Source organism: Mauremys mutica, chromosome 6 (assembly GCF_020497125.1).
Source record: "Mauremys mutica isolate MM-2020 ecotype Southern chromosome 6, ASM2049712v1, whole genome shotgun sequence".
Classification (NCBI taxonomy): domain Eukaryota; kingdom Metazoa; phylum Chordata; order Testudines; family Geoemydidae; genus Mauremys; species Mauremys mutica.
The window spans coordinates 39,516,157-39,537,541 of record NC_059077.1 but is presented as its reverse complement, the minus strand read 5'-3'; the positions used below and the strand labels follow the sequence as shown (position 1 = coordinate 39,537,541).

General features: G+C 41.8%; 1 protein-coding gene and 1 long non-coding RNA gene across 4 annotated transcripts in view; one reads left to right on the top strand and one right to left on the bottom strand.

Annotated features, from left to right (window-relative positions):
• The window catches only part of LOC123373326, a 48,084-nt gene that overhangs the window by 22,525 nt on the left and 4,174 nt on the right, over positions 1 to 21,385 (bottom strand). The window contains exon 2 of the long non-coding RNA XR_006580661.1: positions 20,903 to 20,906. This is a non-coding gene — a long non-coding RNA (uncharacterized LOC123373326). The remainder of the gene's footprint in view (positions 1 to 20,902; positions 20,907 to 21,385) is intronic.
• CENPK (centromere protein K) overlaps positions 1 to 21,385 on the top strand; it is a 51,379-nt gene that overhangs the window by 28,029 nt on the left and 1,965 nt on the right. For 2 of the 3 annotated variants that reach the window (XM_045022296.1, XM_045022297.1), the window contains exons 6-10: positions 4,363 to 4,409; positions 6,163 to 6,245; positions 6,429 to 6,527; positions 6,812 to 6,947; positions 11,603 to 11,656. In XM_045022296.1, the coding sequence (XP_044878231.1) occupies positions 4,363 to 4,409; positions 6,163 to 6,245; positions 6,429 to 6,527; positions 6,812 to 6,947; positions 11,603 to 11,656 (419 nt within the window). Of the gene's footprint in view, positions 1 to 4,362; positions 4,410 to 6,162; positions 6,246 to 6,428; positions 6,528 to 6,811; positions 6,948 to 11,602; positions 11,657 to 11,820; positions 11,950 to 21,385 lie in introns of all 3 variants that reach the window. The other variant, XR_006580654.1, reaches the window with a different exon arrangement.

The window sequence follows — 21,385 nt, the reverse complement described above, 5'->3', positions numbered from 1 at the left end:
GGGCCAGGTCTCCCTCACGCTGCAGAAGGGGCAAGTGTCCGGGACAGGGGTAAACTGCGCCAGATACACGCCTGTGCTCACTGCCCCATGAAGGAGCCACCAACTGATATCCCCGGCAGGCCTCGGGACCAGGGTAGAGTATAGGCTGGCCCACCAGGGTGCCTCACCCTCGAAAGGTGGCAGGAGCTCCCGTCACTTCGTGTCAGGGTGGGACATGAGGGTGAGGAAGTGAAGGGTGTGGAGCACGAGCATGTATAGATGTTTTCTTGGCGCGGTCTGGAAACGAACGACTGCAAGTCATGCAGCCGGCTCACGGTGAAGGGGCAGGGGGGCCGGTTGGGTCCACGGGGCAAGGGCCTGTTGAAAAGGTCCGGAGGGCCTGGGGTGGAGGGTGGGCAGGGCATGCCCTCTCACAGGACCCGGTCGAGGTAGGCCCCAGCAGTGGGCAACAAAGCGGCCCTGACCTCCTGAAGTACTCGCTGAGGAGTACGAGGCCTGGAGAGCCCCATGTGCTGAGCGAGCATCAGGGGGTCCAGCCAGTCTCCCCGGTCGTAGTCCAGGAGGTCTCCGACTCTCCTGACTTCTGCCAGGACCAACCTCTGGCGCACCGATGGGGACTCCGCCACCCACACACGGAGCTGGGGGTTGTGTAGCAGGGGCTCCATGAGGCAATCTGCCCCCTTGGTGGCCGCCATGGACCTGATCACTGAGAACAGCTTCCAGGTCTGGAGGAGGTCCTGGTAGAAGACCGGTAGCCCGGAGAGTTCTTGCAGAAGACCTCTCGGATGGAGAAAAAAAAAAGGAGCTGCCGGTTGTATCGGAGCCCTCCGAAGCGGCGCAGGAAGGCGTATGCCAGTACTTTCCACGCCGGACTACCTGCACCATAAAGGTGGTAGGCAGTGGTCACAGTATACCAGCAACCTAACCATCTCTTCCTAAACATACTACTTTTTTTTCTCTTTATATATAGGGTGATAAGAATTTCCATAATAGGAAAGCATCAGTAGTTTGTTTGGTCTGGGGACCTGTCTCTAGCAGTGGTCAGTTCCAAATGCTTCAGACAAAGGAGTAGACCAAAATTAGACCAATTGTACCAAATTGTGCAATGCTGTCCTATGGGAGAATATTTCTTCTTGGCCACTGCAGATGATCATCCTTGTAACATAAGGATTGCAAGCACTTTTAATTTTTATTTTTGCTAAGATAAATGCTGATGTTTTTGTACTATAAATATTTAATCATTTTTAAAACCTTAAGCTATTTGTGTTACAAAAATAGATTCTTGTGGCATTAAATATTTTTAGCATTATGTTTGAGTATTAGTTGGCTCATAATGTTCTAATTTATTTGCACCTGGTTAGATTTCTTATTACATATGTTAATTTTATAGTACAGAAATTATGTGTATATAATGTATCAATAACCTCAAGAGACTAGGTGGGTGAGGTAATTTTACTTCACCTACCTTGTCTCTTCAGTATCCTGGGACCAACACAGCTACAACTATATTCCATACAACATATATATAACTTATCTTTTTACATTCTAGGCTTTCCCTTGTTACTTATAAGTCTCTTTTGAGCCACTTCGTTGGAGGTGGGGATTAACTTTAAGAGATGTCATAAGATTATGGCCTTTATATGAAAATAAAGAACTGCCATGCTTTCACTGTTCTGTGTCCATCTGGAATTTTCTCAGTGTACCTATTCCTCACTGTGAGAGAGAAGATGATTTGTTAATAGAAAACGCTGTCTAAATTATGCTAAATATGGGATAGGAATATTAGTCAAGTTGCCACAACTCAATATTAGAGCCTGAATGTCAGGCTGTCTTGTACCCTGCTGTATATTTTTAGCAATAACCAGTACAATTACTATAATTGAGTGTCTGTCAGCGTTTCCATTATAAACCTTGCTTTTGGGGGTTATAACTTGGCAGTTACAAATTTCGTTGGGCAAAATCTTGGCACACAGGCTTGAATCCACAATGCAAATTTTTATTTTTGCAAGACTCTTTAGTCTCTTGTTCTTTCTGGGTTTCTGATACTCTATATATAGCTCTAGAGATGCTTAATCAGCTGAATTATAACTTTTTAACAAGCAGTTGGCACTTAAAATAGATTTGAATTTTTCTCTTTTCAAAATAAGAATTAACCACATTTTAAAGTTTATAAAACATATGTGGTCTATGTATAGTACCTTTTTTGTGTGCATGATATCAATATTGTGCCAGATTCCTATCACTTGAATTGGCGTTTCCATACAAAGGCTTGCATAGTAATGATTCCTTGCATTGCTAACATCTGGTAGTATTTTGCATTGCAATCATGCTACACATTGGCTTGCTATTCCATTTGTGACCTCCAGGCTTGATTTTTTTTTCTTCATATTTTGTATGTAGGAATAAAATCACACACCAGGAAAAGGCTCCAACTGGTAGAAGATGCATCAGCATATATGCCTAGTGACTAAAATTGCCTCCATGCTATGCACTGGCTCACCATTGAATACAGAACAATTCAAAGTCTCTATCCTGATATTCAGAGTCCTTCATGGGATTGGCCCTAGCTTCTAAAGAGATTCCCTCTCCTTCTACAACCATGACCTCCACAAGTCATAGTGCAGGAGACCGAATTTACTGCATGTGGACTATTGAATTCTCTTCTGCAGGAGATTACTTCTATTTTTAAATACTTGATGGGCGCTCAGATATTACAATTAAAGGAGGCATATAAGTACTTAGGTAGAAATGCTTTAAGTTGAAGGAAGAGGTAGGAAACAAGTGATTTTGAATGGACTGAAGTGGATAATTCAAGATAGAAAGGATTTCTGATCATCACAAAGTGTAGAAAATTGGTTTCTTTGGATTCTTCATATCAAATGTCATTGACTGGATCTTGGCCTATTGAAAGGGAAGAGCAGAATTCTAACTAAATGAATTCTGCATTTAAGACATTTTCAAGTCTTTGTCATCACAAAATATAGCCATGATGATGATTAAAGCCATGATGATGATTAACATCAGCTTAGTTCAGGGAGGTTCTACTCATCTTTTGTGATTTTACTTCTGTCTCACATGCTCGTAATTCTTTACCCGACACTTTTTTTAATCACACTTTAATTGAACACACTTTGGGTACAGAAATCTTCCTTGTTTCAGTATCAGCTCATACTCTGATCACTGCTGAAATCACTACTTCACAGTTTGTTCAATATTCATGGAGGTTTAACCAAACTTTTATTTAAAAATCTTTTAAAATAGATTTATTTTTGCAAATGTATCAAGTGCACCATGTATTTTGGAAGACATCTAATGCTTCTGTATGGGGAGCTATAATTTCTTTTCCTTTTAGTAAAAAGAAAGCTTTATCACGGGAATTGCTTATGTTAGGATGGGATATTATGGGTCTTGATGTCCATATTTTGACACACAAATATGCTTCTGGTGCTATAACAATTTGAAGCTGCTATGGTAGCTTTAATTTCTCTCACTACATAAAAAGTTGCAAATGCATGCTTTAGTTTCTCAAAATCCATGTTTTTATTCACATATAAGCAAAGCAGGGAGGATGATGGCACACCTAATCAACACTTCAAATCTATCAAACAACCTGGAAGCTCTGAATTAATGAGATGAATCTGAGATGATCTCTTGCATTTGCACCTTTTTAAAAAGAATCTCTCTTTCTGTGACAATAATCAGCTCTCTCCATAATTTAATCCATTTTTTTAATGATGTCCAATTACCTCTTCTTTCTTTTGAACAACTGGAGTTTTTGAGTGAAGGGTGACTTTTGTTAGTGTAAACATAACCTAAAGCACGAAGTTCAGATGGTTTTGAGAGAAGTATTATAAATGACTGCAGAATATGTTGATGGATCCCTGGTGGAAGATTTTTTTTTTTTTAAACAAAGGGGAAGGTCTTCTCATGTTCTTCTAATTACCTCAGTTTCTCTTATTCTTAAAAAAGACTTAAGACCCTGAGAAAGGTGCCTTGTATCAAACAATCTTCTTACGTAACTTGGATTTAAAATGTTTTGCAAAAACTTTGGCTTGTAGGCTGGAGGAAGTTCTGTCATACCTATTGATCAGACAAGTTTTATTAAAATTGGAGTTCAGTTTGTGATATATGTAGAGTAATGTGTGCAGTTTGGACCATGGGGGAAATTGATATTTAAAACAATATTTTCCTCAGTGCAGATTAGACATTTGATAGAGCCATTTTTTGATATTTGACTTCATCCCTATGATAATGCAAATGGTATGTATTCCTCAAAAGTCTGACCTGCTTATTTTGCTAAATTTATTAATATTTATTTATATTAAAAAAAAATCAGGTAAAACAATCTGTTTTATTTTTCAGTAATCTCCACCAATCCAGATGTTCTGGTAGCATTAGGAAAGGAAGAGGTAAGTGTCTTAGTTTATTACTTGGAAGTAACTTCTTACAAGTAGGTTTTTTACAAGTTTCTTTTCATGTGATTGGCTAGCCATGAGAAATTGTGTGTGCCCATTTGAGCACTATGAATTTTTTAATTTGCTTTTTCCTGAACTTTGTTAAGTACTGAATATTTTTAGTTATAGTGAAAATGATCTTTTTACCAGAACTTATTATATGGTGTCTTTTATGTTTAAGATATGATTTAAAAAAAATAATGTGCTGTGCAGAAGAGGCAGTACTCTGAGTTCTAGAGTTCTGTAGGAATAATATATGCAAATATCTATTTGAGTTCTTCCAGACTGGGGGAGAAAGGACAAATAAAGAATGTGTTAGTGGTAGCATTTCAATATATTGGTTGGACATTGGTATGTAACATTAGCTGGGAATATTCTTGTGGCTATAACATTGAAATGAATAGTTATACTTTGGCTAACACATAAAGACACATTTAGATTATATGGGTTTTGTTTAAAAATAACTTTTGCTTCACCTACCTTTTTGGTTTGGCAACCTCCCAGCAACTTTCCTCTGTCTTGTATCAGTCAGGCCACAGAACCAAACTGCCAATACAAATGCTCTTTTAACAAAAAGATTGGCTATGTATTTTCCTTTGAGTGAATATCCTCTCCACTACATGTTTGGTTTGACATTCCATTTTGTGGTTAGTTTAGCTGAGGGATACTGCATTTCTCATAAATCCTGTGTATATAAAACCCTTCTGCTCCTGGGGAATATTTTCTATATTTCATTTGTATTTGTTGGGAGCCAAATTTAAATTTTATTTTATAATTACATAATAAAGAGACTGTGATGGGGTGTATAGACCCCACACTGATGAGGAAGGTGCTAGACAGGGCATGGGGGCGGGGCTAGATGGAAGGCCTTTAAAAGGAAGGCAGCTGCAGTCAGCTGAGGTGAAGGAGCAGGACTGCTGAACAGGAGACTGCTGGGATTACTCCTGGAGCCACAGGAGGAACTCCCATCTAGGAGATCTTCACCCTGTCCCTATGGGGAGTGAAGTCCCGCAAAGGGTAAGGGCCTGTGTAAGAAGTAAGGAACTAGGGCCTGTGCCAGAACCTCCCAGTGCAAGTAACTGGGTGCGATCAGATTCTCCCATCATCTGGGAGACAAACCTCAGAGAATTCCTGTACAGGGACACAAAAGCATCTAAAGATAGTGTGTAGTGGAGAGCCCCAAACTTATTAAGGGAGCCACATCAATCTCAAAAGGACAGAGAGCATCTCAGTGTTAGTCTTCAGTAAGCCATGCATCAACTAAGGACCCAGTCCAATGAGGTGTTGGGTACTGGCCACGCCTATGTGGAGTGCATGGCATGGAGCCTCCGACAGAGTCAAGCCCTAAATTTCTTTACTGATAAATAGTCTGAAATGAACCAGACTGCAGTGTCTTATACTTGTACCATTTCCCTATCCAAGATATGAATACCTCATTCATCGTCAGTTTGATTAGTAAGAGTAATCACCCTTTCTTTGAGATGTTCTCACTTTGGAGTGCCGTAATTGTTGTTCTGCCAACTATTCGTTTTGCAGTATGCTATTATGTGAGATGTGGGTTGTTACTGATTTGTCTGTCAAGATAATTTTGGTTCCTGTCACTGTGGTATCTGAGTGATACCACAACAGCACTATCAGGTTTTGTTTTACGTAGCACTAATAGAGTTGCATTTCTGCATAATATACACTTCAATTTCCAATTTTGTAGTTGCAGAAAGTAGACCATGATCTTGAAATGGTGCTGTCTACAGTTCAGTCAAAGAATAAAAAGCTGAAGGAAGACATGAAAAGGTATAAAGTGAATTGAGCTTATGAATGCCATACAATTTTGATAGCAAATCAAGTGAGAAGCATTGTTTTGGTAGGTCTGAAAACTTCTAATTATCCACTTCTAATTATCCATTGTTTTGGTAGGTCTGAAAACTTCTAATTATTGTTCCCTCTCTCATTTTTTTCTCACTTTCATATTTAAAGAGAACAGCAGTGGCTGGATGAGCAGCAGCAATTGGTAGATGCTCTTGATGTAACACATGAAGAAATGAAAACTCAAGTTGTACAATTTTCTGAAAAAAGGTATTTACAGTGCTTTTTTCCAGCAAAAAAAGTTAAAGGATTGAATATTAGTATGACAATTAAAATAGATTTTAAAAATCTAATATTAATGTTTGATATATTTTTGGTAAAGATCAAATAATCAAGTCATAAAATAAATTTGAAATCTAGGTTGTAAATATGCTACAGGCTGCACTTGCACTTTGTGATATTCAGGTTATTGATGCCATTACTGCAGCAACAGTACCTTTTTATTGAATTACATGTCACATCAGTTAAACTTTATTTTTACATTGGGTTTTTAGAGCGTTACAAGAACTGAAAAGTAAAATGCTGAAAATAAGGGCATATAAGGAAGAGCTCTTGAGTGCTCTGGGGGAGTTTCTAGAAGAACATTTTCCTCTCCCAGAAGAAGATGAAAGTGCTAAAAAGAAGAAAAAAGTAAGATTTTCTTTAAAATTATCAAATTTGAAAGGTTTTTATTAATTTTTCTTTAACTTGGTTTTATATAATTTTAAAGTCACAATGCTGGAAAAGTGGAAATCGTATTTAAGTCATACATATAGTGTTGATACCATTATACGAGGCACTTGTGGGACCTCATCTGGAATACTGTGTGCAATTCTGGTCTCCCACATTTGAGAAAGATTAATTCAAACTGAAACATGTGCAGAGAAGGGCTACTAGGATGATCAGAAGAATGGAAAATCTACCTTATGAGAGGAGACTCAAAGAGCTTGGCTTGTTTAGCCTACCCAAACAAAGGCTGAGGGGGAGAGATGATTGCTCTCTATAAATACATCAGAGTGATAAATACCAGAGAGAGAGAGGAGGTATTTAAGTTAAGTGCCAATGTTGACACAAGAGCAGATGGATATAAACTGACCATCAACAAATTTAGGCTTGAAATTAGATGAAGATTTCTAACAATCAGAGGAGTGAAGTTCTGAAACAACCTTTCAAGGGGAGCAATGGGGGCAAAAAACCTAAGTGGCTTCAAGAATGAGCTTGATAAGTTCATGGAGTGGATGGTATAATGAGACTGCCTGGAGTGGTATATAGCTGATCTGTGACCACTAGTAGCAAATATCCTCAATGGCTGTTGATGGGGTACTGGATGAGGAGAGCTCTGAGTTACTATAGAGAATTCTTTCCCAGTTACCTCGCTGTTGGGTCATGCTGAAATGCTCAGGGTCAAACTGACCGCCGTATTTGGGGTCGTGAAGGAATTTTCTCCTAGGTCAGATTGGCAGAGACTCTGGGGAATTTTTGCCTTCCTCTGCAGCACAGGTCACTGGTAACTTGCAGGTTTAAACTAGTGTAAATGGTGGATTCTCTGTAACTTGAAGTCTTTAAATCATGATTTGAGGACTTCAGTAACTCAGCCAGAGGTTATGGGTCTATTTCAGGAGTGGGTGGATGAAGTTCTGTGGCCTACAATGTGCAGGAACTCAGACTAGATGATCATGATGGTCCCTTCTGACCTTAATGTCCGAGTCACTTCCTACAACTGTTCTTGTTGTCTAAGTGATACCTTTCAAAGTTTGGTTATATCATTGAGGGCTGGTATGGAGGCTTAGTGAAACAAGTTCTGAATTAGTCTACCCTGCTCCCATCTGGATAGGTTCATATTTTTCTTCAAAGACAAATTTTAATTCTTCAGCAATATTGTTGGCACAAAAGTGTTACAGAGAATAGTTTAGACTATTAACCTCAACTTCCTACTCAGGGAAACTGAGCTAAAAGTCATCTTTAAACTTTAGGGAAAATAGGCAGTCAGGGAGCATTTTAAATAGTAAAATCAAAGTCCATAGTAAAATCAAATACTTTATCATTACTGTTTAAAAGAATAGCTACAAAAACTAAAAACCTAAAAAACTAGTAAGGTTCTAGGTTGGGCTCTTGAGGACACTTAGGCCCTGTCTGTTCAGCATCAGGTTCCCAGAACCAGTATAGGGAATGGTTGAACTGCTAGTGAGAAAGAGAGACAGCTGCTTTCAGCCATGTTATATCTGTAACCTTAATTTAATAGTACTTCACATACTTTGTCCTTGTCTGCATTAGTAGTTAAACCATTTTCCACACTGGTTCAGAGGGACCCATTATTGACAACCATTGTCAGCAACTGGTTCGTTTCATAGGCCCCAATCTGGCAAACTCTTAAGCATATGCTTAACTTTAAGCATCCCATTGATCTCAAAGAGGCCTCTTGCATGCCTAATGCAGAGCTGCCAACTCTCCCTAAATTTTAATAATTCTCCCGATTTTTAAGTGTGATTACAAAATTATCAAATCAGATGTAAATCTACGAATTTTGCAGATATATCAAAAATTAGGAAGATTATGTATGTGTTGCGTGTCATTCACCACTTGGGTCTGATGAACACAGTGCTGCATCTGCAGGGGTGTTCTTCTCCACTGCCAGCTCCCCCTGTGCAGGGGTATCTGCAGCCTGGCCGTACACATGTCGAGTGCCACCATTTTGTCAGTCGGGCTGGGAGAGGCTTGCAGGGTAGCTCCTCAGTTGCATGGGTGAGCTCTCCTGGCAGGAGGAAACCTTCCCAGACCAGTGTGTCTGCCAGGAGCCCAAAAAGTGGCTGCTGTGTAACCAAGCGCCACAGGGAGCATGGAGCTCAGCTGAGAGCACAAGCAGCGTGTGGCAGGGATGACATGCTGGCATCCCTGCAACTTCTCCCTCTGCATGACTGCCAGTACCTGGGGCTGAATGGGCACCTCTGGGTATGTGACATTGCAAGCAGTTGCTGCAGCACCAGTAAGTAACCACCACCCATCAAGCACTGCCTACACCTGTTATTGGTGCCTCGTCTCCATGAGCCAGCTGACACTGGGCAGCTACTCCCTTTTTACCCCAACCCCACCAAACAGTCCCCTTCATCCCTATCGCTTATCCCCCAACTCCACCCTAACAAGTCCCTTTCCCAGCTTTCTGAAACCCACCTAATCCTTCTTTCAGTCCAGCCAACAACTCCACTTCAGCATCCAGTGTCCCACCATCCTCTGGGGGCAGGATGACTCCCTCACAGCATACCACAAGAGAAATTTCTGAGGGCATTCCTGCCCCTGTGGCATATGCACAGACTGCAGAGTGAGCGTCATTCTGCTAGGAGGCAAGCTGTGGCCATTTTGAATGGGTTGGCACACTGCAACCAAGCAAGTCACAGGCTGTGTGTTGCATTCTAACTGCTCTTTGTGCCCCTGCTGGCGCACTCCAGGTACCTAGAGCACAGTAATATAGTCCATCAGGGTCTATGGAGGCAGTTGGAGTGCAACACACATCCTGTGACTTGTGCGGTGAATCCAGCACCCCAAACCCCACTGACAAAATAAGCCAAATATGGCAAAATAAAACATGGAATGGTTTCAGAAATGCTTGCAAAGGACCAAGGATATAGCCAATAGGTAAGACCTAATTATGGCTGTTGATGTTACTAAATGTTACTTCAGCTTGTACCGCTGTTATTACTCTAACATTCACAGAAATGGGCCTAAAATGCACTACAGGCTTTCATGGTCCTACCTGAGACACCCTATTTGTATTTGGCTTTGCAAATTTGGCACTTGAGACTGCTTCAAGCAACCGCCTTAATTTTCTTCACTTTCCAGTCTCAAAAGAAAGATGCACCCTTTTTGTCACACAAAGCAGTCTGAAAGTTCACGTTACAAGAAATATTTTATATGTAAATTGTACTTGTGGAAAGGAAAAAATATACTTTTTCCCATGTGGTGATGGCTATCTTGCTTAAAAGTAATGTAATGTATGGTGCTGGTTAAATTTATCACACTGCAGAATCGGAACCTATTTTAAGAAACTGTAAACATTTAACACCATTGGTCTACCAAAAATAAAGTCAAATCTTTTTTTTTTATTTTTTTTTTAATTTTGCAAGTATAAAAACTTCTTTTAAAGTAATGTTTGAGCTAACATCCTTAGGACTTAAAAGTAGCAAACTAATAATTTCTCTTTGTACAATTGTTTAAAATGTCTCCCATGCTGATACTCCATATGCCAGTTCTAGCTTTACTGGCAAATCTTGAATCCAGTGCCCAGCCGAAGAAGTGAGAAGAAAAAGTCACCCAAGGCTGGCAGAGTGTCTTTAGAACCACTCCATGAAGGCTGCTGCAGCCCGTAGAGTAATATAGTCTCCATGTCCCCTGCTCCCATAGTGCAAGGAGAACCCATGGAGGAGGGCTCTGTAGCACAACGGGATGTGTGTTCACCCCTTTGTGGCCCTTACCAAACATGGTCTCTGGTGCAGCAGAGCCTCGGAAGTGCTGCTGTCTGGGGACCCTCCACAGTCATGGAGGAAGGAGGTAGGATTTGGCCCTATGTCAATTTTTATAAATCACCTAGTTCTTCCTCCACTCCAAAGTTGGGGTTTATAATAAATCCTGACCATCCTTTAACTTGTAAGACTCATGAACTGGCTCTATGTTACAAATGAAGACAGTTTCAAATGATAACATTAAAAAAGGAAAACATTTAAAGAAAATCCTGTGGCAAAACTGAATTTTGTTTCTTGAACATAGTAAATGTATTTGGGTAACCTCTGGAGGCTTAAACCAACAAATATTAAATTGCAATATAAATTAAGAGTAAACATTAAGGCACTATGGACTGAACTCTTAAAACAAGATTACAATGTTTTGCAATAATCGCATGTTTACATCTCTTTGCCCAGAACTTTAGAAAATTTACTTAAAGGCATTGATCTTGTGATTTTTCTTGCCAATCTTAGACACAGAATGAGTACTGTATACTCCCATGCATGTTTAATAATAAGATGTTTGAATTAATAAAATGTGAATCCCATTCTTGACAGATGTAACATTTCATATCTTATTTTTAACTTAGTTTAAGAGAAACATTCATTTATGTTTAGAGTTTACATTGAATTTGTTGCTGAATATAGGATTAAAATATGTAACTTTTGTAATATGACGACAACAACATTTTTAAATTTAAAAAATCATTTTATTCATTACTCTGAATTATTTGCACTGAAATTTTTCTTTATCAATTAACGTTATTTTCTGACTCTGTTAGAATTTGAACATCTTTTTTGCTGCTTTTGTAGAGTCCAGCTGAAGAACCAACTGTACAACTGGTAACATTACATGAAATTTTAGAGGTAAAATGGTTTTGTGTGTGATGTCATTTTTTTTTCTTACAATGCTCAAAACTGGCAATAGCATATAAGCAAAATTAATGATAGTGTGTGATAATATAATTAAAATAACTAAGATAGAAACAGTGTTCAAAAAAATCTTACTGGTTTCCTCTTTTAATCCCCAGGACACCCAAAGTAACTTTCTGGTACTAAACTCTTTAAAATTGTAAGCATAATTTAGCAAAATGATCCTACAATTTGAATTGAAAAATTATAGGCTTTTAAACTTCTAATTTTAAGATACAAAGTCAAAGGTAAGTCATCTTTATTGTCACTAATTTTTAAGTCAGATTTTATAACTCTTAACTTAATGGTTCATATTAGAAAATAATATTAAAATGGTTTGGTTAAAAAACCTGAACTAAAATGTTTAACTTTTATATTTTGTACTATTTGCATGTACACAGTTCTGAAATATAATGCAGTAACAAGTCAATTAATTTCTAATATATTCATATTGTTGGGTTATTTGATTTGATCGATAGGAATTGATAGGTCTGTTTTTTATTTTTTTTTTAGGTTTTGGTTTTTTTTTTTAATTGCCAAGAATACTCAATTATTGAATGGACACTGCTATTATAATTTGTAAAAACCCAAATAAATTATGTATTTGTAAGGCGTAAATCTGATAGAGCTAAAAAGGTCGTTTGGATGACAGCAACTTCTCTATCCTAAACTTAATATTTGGGAATACAGGGTTGTTTTTTTTATAGGGGTCTGTGTGAGCAAGACCTCCATGAAGAACAGCAGTTGTTCTGAGGGAAGTCCTGCAGAATTATAACATTCTGGTGTTTAGATGCTAAAATCCGGTCACTATGACATTGTTATGCTTTACTTGAAAGTGCAGACTGTGAGTTTTTGTACTTATGTCATTAACTTCAACTTCATGTTACATGCTTCAAGTATCTCAGCATGCCTTTTAGTGCCAAATTAGGTATAGCTTGAAAGCAAATCAGAAATTAAAGTAGCCAAACGAGTTAAGTCTTGTGGAAATATAATTTCAAAAAACTTATACCTTAAAATTACTCTTCATATTCCCTTAACTAATTTTAAACACCTGCATAGTACTAAAGGACCCAGATGTCTGATTTCTGTTTGAAAGAATAAACTAGTTCCAGAAATTCAGACTTATTTTTAATTTTAATGATCTTAGCCTAAACTTGGAGTGTCACTGATCTTTGTTTTATGTTTTTGTTGAGCCATTTAGTGCTAGTTTCAGTGCCTGTTAAATGTCAAAACTGTTGTTTTAGAGACAAATGCAAAACGAGGCACATTTTACTTTTGTGATCACAAATTTAGGGTTTATTGTTTGTGTAAATCTAAGCTATTCCTATTCAGAACTGGGACCAAATAATGTATCCATTCCCATCCATGTTTCCACAATTTATCCATGTTTACTTTATCTTTTAAAATTATCAATGTATTGCTTTTAATTTATGTGGCTGCTATAAAGTGTCTTCTCTGAGTAGATGCAGCCATGTATTTCACTTAGGTGTGTGTGCGCCCAGTGCACCAGAGAAGGAGAAACTTGCCTACCAGTACCCATAGAGAGGTGGCACTCACACCTTGTGGCCATAGTACCTCCCCTGGCTTCACGAGGCAGCGCTGCCCCAATCCTTCCTTAGTCCCTTCTTATCCTCCGTGGCTGGAGTCAGAGGTCTGTGTGGTCTTAACCTCACAACCTCTCAATTAGTTTAGTTTTTCCCTTGTAATATATAATTAGCAGTACCATAGTGTTAGTTATGTTAGTGTTAGAAATGGACTCAAGTGGCTCGGGACTTTCTCCTGAAACAGCAACTGCTGGAACAGGCCATGCGGCCTGCTTCGGTACTGAAGCCCTCATCAAGTCGGAGATTGCCCTTGGGTTCCAAGAGTGCTGCCGTTTCACATTTCGGAACAGGTGCCTCTGCAAAGAAACAGAGGAGCTGTTGTTCCCTGTCTTCTCTGCCAAGGAGAAGGTTGCATAAGACCAATCAAAACCACTCCAGGTCTCAGGTAATTATTCCACTTCCCCCAGGAAAAGCAGGAACTAGCACAAAGTTGGTGCTAGTGTATAGGATGGCGCAGATACCTCTAACCCTTCCGCGGTACCAAGTAGGAGGCTAGAAACACTGTACTGTTGACTCTTGTTCTGGCCACTGAGCATCTGTTGAGTCCAGTACCGATGAGTCCAGCACTGCAGCCCAATGTTCCCTTTCCACAGGTTATGGAAGCAGGTCCAATGCCAGGATTGGTACAGGGGACTTTGGTACCAGAAATCTCCTCAGCACCACTGCAGTTGGCACTATGGCGGCTTTCACTGCTCAGTGTTGGTACTGTCAGACACTCCGGTATCACTGCTGACTTCAGGATCAACACCACTTCTGGCATGTGGCATCAGCATGGTCGGTACCAACGGTACCGCTTCCATTGGCAGCGCCGCTTCCTGCCTCGTTCTGGGGATGGACAAGTCAGATCAGTTACTCGCTCTCTCTAGTTTTTCCTCTGTCCTTATCCCTGGGATCCTGAGGCTCCTCAGCATCTGAGTCGAGGTTGTTATCCTCTCACTCTCCATCACCTGACCAGCCTCAGGGGAAATTGATGGATTGGTACACGTCTCGTGGTCAGGATGGAGGCTGACTACCAATGCCTTATCCATGCTAGTGGCCACCATGGAATCTGTGGGATACTCCTTTGTTGGTGAGGTCCTACACTTTATCTTGCTTGATGGCAAGATCTCCAGCCAGGGCTTTGGCAGTGACTGTTGATCTGCCACAGGCCCAGGTATCTGTGGTCCTCCCTGTGGAGCCTCCAGAGTCATCCTGCCACGGTCTATCAGCCCTGGAACAGAATCTGGTTTTGGCTCAGTTAAGGGCCTCCTCTTCATCTCTGGATGATTCTGTGCAGCCTGTCTCATTCTCCTCTTCCGTACCAGAGAATTATAAGGCATAGCAAGTCCTTTTGTGGTTTGTAGTTGCTTCCATCAGTTTTCAAGTGGAGTTCTTGCAAGAGAACACGCGCAAATAGTGGATATCCTGTTGCCATCTGCCCCTGGGAGAGTCGCCATACTTCTCAATTATAGGCTTCTTGAACTAGCTAAGGCACTCTGGAGCATGCCAGCTTTGGTATTGCCTGGGGCTAAGTACATAGAAAAGCTCCATTTCATTCCCATATGGGAATTTGAGGTGTTTTATTCTCATCCGGTCCCAAATTCCGTAGTTGCAACTGTGGTGAACCACAGCACCTGACGGAGCAGGTTTATGTCCATACCCAAGGAGATGCAAATTGCTAACCAGCAAGCCTTGCTGTCCAAGTACAATTTTGTTCACTGAACAGCTATGTCAGAGTACACAGATGAGCTGCACGGCGTCTTGCAAGAAGAATTTCTGACATTTGTGACTGAGGGCTGCTTGGTGATGCAGACTCCAAGGACATCTTAACTAGACCTCGCAGACACCTCAGCCAGGGTGATGGCCTCTGCGGTCACCAAGAGGAGAGCTTCCTGGCTGCAGAATTTGGGCATTGCCCCTGATGTCCAGCAAGCAACTGAATATTTGCCGTTCTACTGCCAAATTCTGTTGTCAGACAAAACTGACAAGATGCTGCAGCCCTTCAGTCCTTGGAGGTGTACATGCTGGCAGTGTAAAGGCACCAATATGGCATTCAACAGCAGCAGCAGCATTATCTACAGCATACATTTGGCCAGCCTGTTCCTTCTCCTTGGCAATGGGACTACCCCAGAAAGAGGGATAGAAAGTAGTTGGGCTCTGGGTTCATCCAATCCACACGCCCTCCCAGTACCCATTTTGATTCCTTGTTCCAGAGCACTGTTTCAGCCATTGCTTCCCCTCTCATCCTCCCCAGTTTGGGGACAGGCTGGCCTGCTTTCCTAAGCACCATCAGATCAGGTTATGCCATCCAGTTCCTCCACACCTCCACTTCAGGGACCCCTCTCATGAGATTCTGCTCCTCAAACAGGTCTGCTCTCTTCTGGTTTTGGGAACAGCGGAGGAGGTTCTGCAGGAACATCAGGTCAAGGCTTCTACTCTCAATACTTCCTGATATCCAAAACCAAGGGAGGGAGGTGTAAGACCCACCCTTGACCTTCGCAACCTCAACAAATATATCAGGTACATGAGTTCCTAATGGCCACTCTATGGACCATTCTCCTACATTGTCTCAGAATGACTGGTTTGCTTCTTTGGACCTTCAGGATGCCTACTTTCATGTGTGGATTTTGCCACGCCACAGAAAGTTCTTTCTATTTGTCATGGTGGAACGCCACTTTCAGTATGCAATGCTTCCATTCGGCCTCTCTTCTCCTTCCCCCTCAGGACTTTACCAAATGCATGGCCATTGTTACGGTGTAGCTCAAGAGGAAGGGATGACTGGTTATGAGGGATGGAACCAGAGAGGAAGTTCGTGCTCATGTCAGCACCACACTGCGCTTGCTCGACCATCTGGGTCTTATCCTCAACACGGGGAAGTTAATCATGGCTCTCACTCAAAAAATTAAGTTCATTGGGGCTCTGCTAGATTTCATGACATTGAACGTGTTTCTGCTAACCTACTTTTTTCAGACAGTTCGCCATCTTTGCGTCAGTCTGCAGTCTCAGGCTTCCACGACAGTTCGGACATGTCTGAGGGTCTTGGGTCACATGTCCACTTCCACGCAGGTGATTCAGTTTGCAAGATTGCACCTTTGCCCCCTTCAAATGTGTCTCCAGGAAGTCTACCCATCCTACTCTTCATCATCTGGCTCACCAGATGGCAGACTGACTGGCTCACCTTCCTCCACTTCCTCAACTTCCTCCTTGCAGTGATGGATGCATCCAGAGAACGTTTGTCAAGGCATTCGCTTTGTCCAGCCCTCACCAACCAGGATGCCTCACAGATGTGCTGGGCGGGAGGGGTGCACCTGGGCTTCCTAAAAGTACAGGGACAGTGGTTAGAAAAGGAGACATCACCCCATATCAACGTGTTGGAGCTTCGAGCCATTTACAAGGCAGGTCACACTTTGAGACTGTGTCAGAGACTCAGTGGTTCACATACTTACTGACAATACCACCTTGATACATTATGTGAATGAACAAAAAGGGGAGCATACTACAGCTTACTTTTCCTAGCGGCAATCAGACTGTGGTAGTTCTACATTAAGGAGAACATTACTCCAACAGCCGTTCACTTATCTGATGTTAAGAATCCTCTCCGGACCACCTCACAAGTATTTTTCTCTGAGTCATGAGTGGTCTGAAGAGAAGTGTCCTCTGGGTTATCTTCAAAGCCTGGAGCATCCCAATGATCAACCTGTTTGCTACAGGGGACAACAAGAAATGTCGTCCCTTTTGCTCTTGAGGGGGCCTCGGTCCTGGTTCCCCGTCCAAAGCTTTCCTCCTCAGCTGGCAGTCGTCTCTCCTCTTCTTTTCCCCTGATGCTGATCACCTCAGGTCATTCTCAAGCTTGTAGTGGATTGGCCCAAGCTTATTCTCATTTCCCCAGCGTGGCCAAGACAGTGCTGGTTTTACCACCTTTTCTCAGTATCTGTTCAGCCTTCCATACTGCTTCCTCCCCATCCTGACTTGCTCACTCAGAACCAAGGCTTCACCTTGCATCCTGAGTTCAGCTCCCTTCATCTCATGACATGGCTGCTACATGGCTGAATGAGGAGGAAGTGTGATGTTCAGTGGCTGTCCAACAACTCCTCCTTAACAGTAGAAAATCCTCCACCAGAATGGCCTGTGTGGTGAAATGGAAGCAATTTTCAGTGTGGTCATTAGCTTGTGGAATCCAGCCAATGCTGTCCTCTATCCAGGACATTTTGGAGTACCTGCTGCATCTTTTAGTCATTGGGACTTGCATTTAGTTAACTGAAAGTGCATCTGGCATTTCATCATATTGGCATTTCATCCCCCCATTTTCAGGGAAGATCGGTCTTCTCCAAAACCATGATAGCCAGATTCTTAAAAGGGCTTCTTTTTCTACACCCCCCCGGACTAAGAGCTGGTTCCTCTACAGGATCTTAACATGGTCCTAGCGGCCTTAATTGAACCTCTGTTCAAGCCCTTGACATATTGTCCCTTCCTGCTTTTGTGTCAGAAAACTGCATTCCTGGTAGCAATAACATCTTCAAGGAGTGTGTGAGAGTTGCAGGCTCTGAGGAAAGAATCTCCTTATATATACAATTCTCCAAAGACAAAGTGGCTTTACTATTGCGTCCAAATTTTTTGTCTGAAGTGGTTTTTCAGTTTCATTTGAACCAGGTGGTATATTTACCTTGCTCGTCTTAAACACAAAAAAACAGCTTACAAGAAGTGGAAGATTGGACAAATAACCAGGGAGGAGTATAAAAGTATTGTTCAGGCATGCAGGTGTGAAATCAGGAAGGCCAAATCACACTTGGAGTTGCAGCTAGCCGGAGATGTTAGGAGTAACAAGAAGGGTTTCTTTAGGTATGTTAGCAACAGGAAGAAAGTCAAGGAAAGTGTGGGCCCCTTGCTGAATGAGGGAGGGAACCTAGTGACAGAGGATGTGGAGAAAGCTAGTGTACTCAATGCTTTTTTTGCCTCTGTCTTCACAGACAAGGTCAGCTCCCAGACAGCTGCACTCTGCAGCACGGTATGGGGAGGAGGTGACCAGCTCTCAGTGGAGAAAGAAGTAGTTCGGGGCTATTTAGGAAAGCTAGACGAGCACAAGTCCATGGGGCCGGATGCGCTGCATCCGAGGGTGCTAAAGGAGTTGGCCGATGAGATTGCAGAGCCATTGGCCATTATCTTTGAAAAATCATGGCGATCGGGGGAGGTCCCGGATGACTGGAAAAAAGCTAATGTAGTGCCCATCTTTAAAAAAGGGAAGAAGGAAGATCCAGGGAACTACAGGCCAGTCAGTCTCACCTCAGTCCCTGGAAAAATCATGGAACAGGTCCTCAAGGAATCAATCCTGAACCACTTAAAGGAGGGGAAAGTGATCAGGAACAGTCAGCATGGATTCACCAAGGGCAAGTCATGCCTGACTAACCTAATTGCCTTCTATGACGAGATAACCGGCTCTGTGGATGAGGGGAAAGCAGTGGATGTACTATTTCTGGATTTTAGCAAAGCTTTTGATACAGTCTCCCACAGTATTCTTGCCAGCAAGTTAAAGAAGTCTGGGCTGGATGAATGGACGGTAAGGTGGATAGAAAACTGGCTAGATGGTCGGGCTCAACGGGTAGTGATCAATGGTTCCATGTCTAGATGGCAGCCGGTATCAAGTGGAGTGCCCCAAGGGTCGGTGCTGGGGCCGGTTTTGTTCAATATCTTCATTAACGATCTGGAGGATGGTGTGGACTGCACCCTTAGCAAGTTTGCAGATGACACTAAACTGGGAGGAGTGGTTGATACGCTGGAGGGTAGGGATAGGATACAGAGGGACCTAGACAAATTAGAGGATTGGGCCAAAAGAAATATGATGAGGTTCAACAAGGACAAGTGCAGAGTCCTGCACTTAGGACGGAAGAATCCCATGCACTGCTACAGACTAGGGACCGAATGGCTGGGTAGCAGTTCTGCAGAAAAGGACCTAGGGGTTACGGTGGACGAAAAGCTGAATATGAGTCAACAGTGTGCCCTTGTTGCCAAGAAGGCTAATGGCATTTTGGGTTGTATAAGTAGGGGCATTTCCAGCAGATCAAGGGATGTGATCATCCCCCTCTACTCAGCACTGGTGAGGCCTCATTTGGAGTACTGTGTCCAGTTTTGGGCCCCACACTACAAGAAGGATGTGGATAAATTGGAGAGAGTCCAGCGGAGGGCAACAAAAATGATTAGGGGGCTGGAGCACATGACTTATGAGGAGAGGCTGAGGGAACTGGGATTGTTTAGTCTGCAGAAGAGAAGAATGAGGGGGGATTTGATAGCTGCTTTCAACTACCTGAAAGGGGGTTCCAAAGAGGATGGATCTAGACTGTTCTCAGTGGTAGAAGATGACAGAACAAGGAGTAATGGTCTCAAGTTGCAGAGGGGGAGGTTTAGGTTGGATATTAGGAAAAACTTTTTCACTAGTAGGGTGGTGAAGAACTGGAATGGGTTACCTAGGGAGGTAGTGGAATCTCCTTCCTTAGAGGTTTTTAAGGTCAGGCTTGACAAAGCCCTGGCTGGGATGATTTAGTTGGGTTTGGTCCTGCTTTGAGCAGGGGGTTGGACTAGATGACCTCCTGAGGTCCCTTCCAACCCTGAGATTCTATGATTCTATGATACCTGCATTCTTTCCTAAGCAGCATTCATCTCTGGAGGAGCAGTGTCTCCCTACATTAGATGTCAGGCCATGTCTAGCCTCTTATCCGGGCAGGCCTAAACCGGTTTGTGCTTAACCTCCTTCGTTTGTGTAATGTGCAGAATGCATGAAGGGTCAAGCGGTCTCTTCACAGATGATCTCCAAATAGATAACAACATCATGCATCAAGATTGCATATGAAACAGCTCCAGCTAATCCCCATCAGTGGGTCTGAGCTCATTCTACAAGAGTGCAAGCAACGTTCATAGCATTCCTGAGTGACGTTTCCATATTGGACATTTGCATGGCTGCTACATGGTCATTGATGCATACATTTGCGAACCATTACACCATAACTGCATCTTCCAGGCTTGAGGCAAGCTTTGGTAGAATGGTCCTGCAGTCCTTGTTTAGGTAGACTTTGAGCATTGCCTCCTGGGGAGGACTGTTTTTGTGAGTCACCTAAGAGGAATACACAGCTACGTTTACTCAAAGAAAAAGAAATGGTTACTGACTGTAAATGTGGTTCTTCTAGATGTGATGCAAATGTGTATTCCACAAACCACCCTCTGTCCCCTTTGCATCGGAGTCTTGATTCTGGGCATTCGGTGTGAAGGAACTGAGAGAGGGTTGTGGTGGTGCCCCCTAATGTAGCCAGGGGAGGTGTTACAGCCACAAGGCATGAGTGCCACCTAACTCCAGGTACTGCTTTGCAAGTTTCTGCAGCTCTGGTGTGCTGGTATGCACACAGCTGAGTGGAATACGGTCTGCATCCATGTCTGCATCACATCCTGAAGAACCACACTTACAGCAAGTAACTGTTTCTTACTGTATATATTTTCTGCTATAGAGGTACAATACCAGTAGTGACAACTATTTAATTGGAATCACATATATTACCATGGCAAAGAATAGGTATAAATAAAAAAAATAAAAAGTAGTTAAACCCACAGTCCACTGTGGCAGCCATTCTTAGACACTCCTATAAGTGTTACATTGTATTTTATGTTTGGATTTAACTTCATTTTGTATAGCAACTTTGCATAAACTCCTGCTTATGTGTTCCATTACTCCCCCTGTAGGAACATGTGATCTGCCAATTCCTGTTCCCTTAAATTCCCTTTGTAAATTTTTATCAGAAGTGCCTCAGTAAGTTTTCTTGTGCTGCTTCATACTCTAGGGATATTGCATGTTTCTATGCACAGTGTAACATTCCTCCTTCAAATCTCTTCAGTGATGATTCCCACTCATGTTAAACTAAGAATTATTTTGAAAAATAACTTAAGAAGAAGAACTAACATGATGCTTATGGTACAAAAACAAGTATAAATAATTTAAATAAAAGCAGTAGAGAAAGAGAGTGATGGTAAAGGTTATTTCAGAATATGGGTGTTGCTGAAAAGTCTCCTGAGCAACAGTTTATGAAAGATCATGAATTAATATTGTGAGAGATGAATAGAA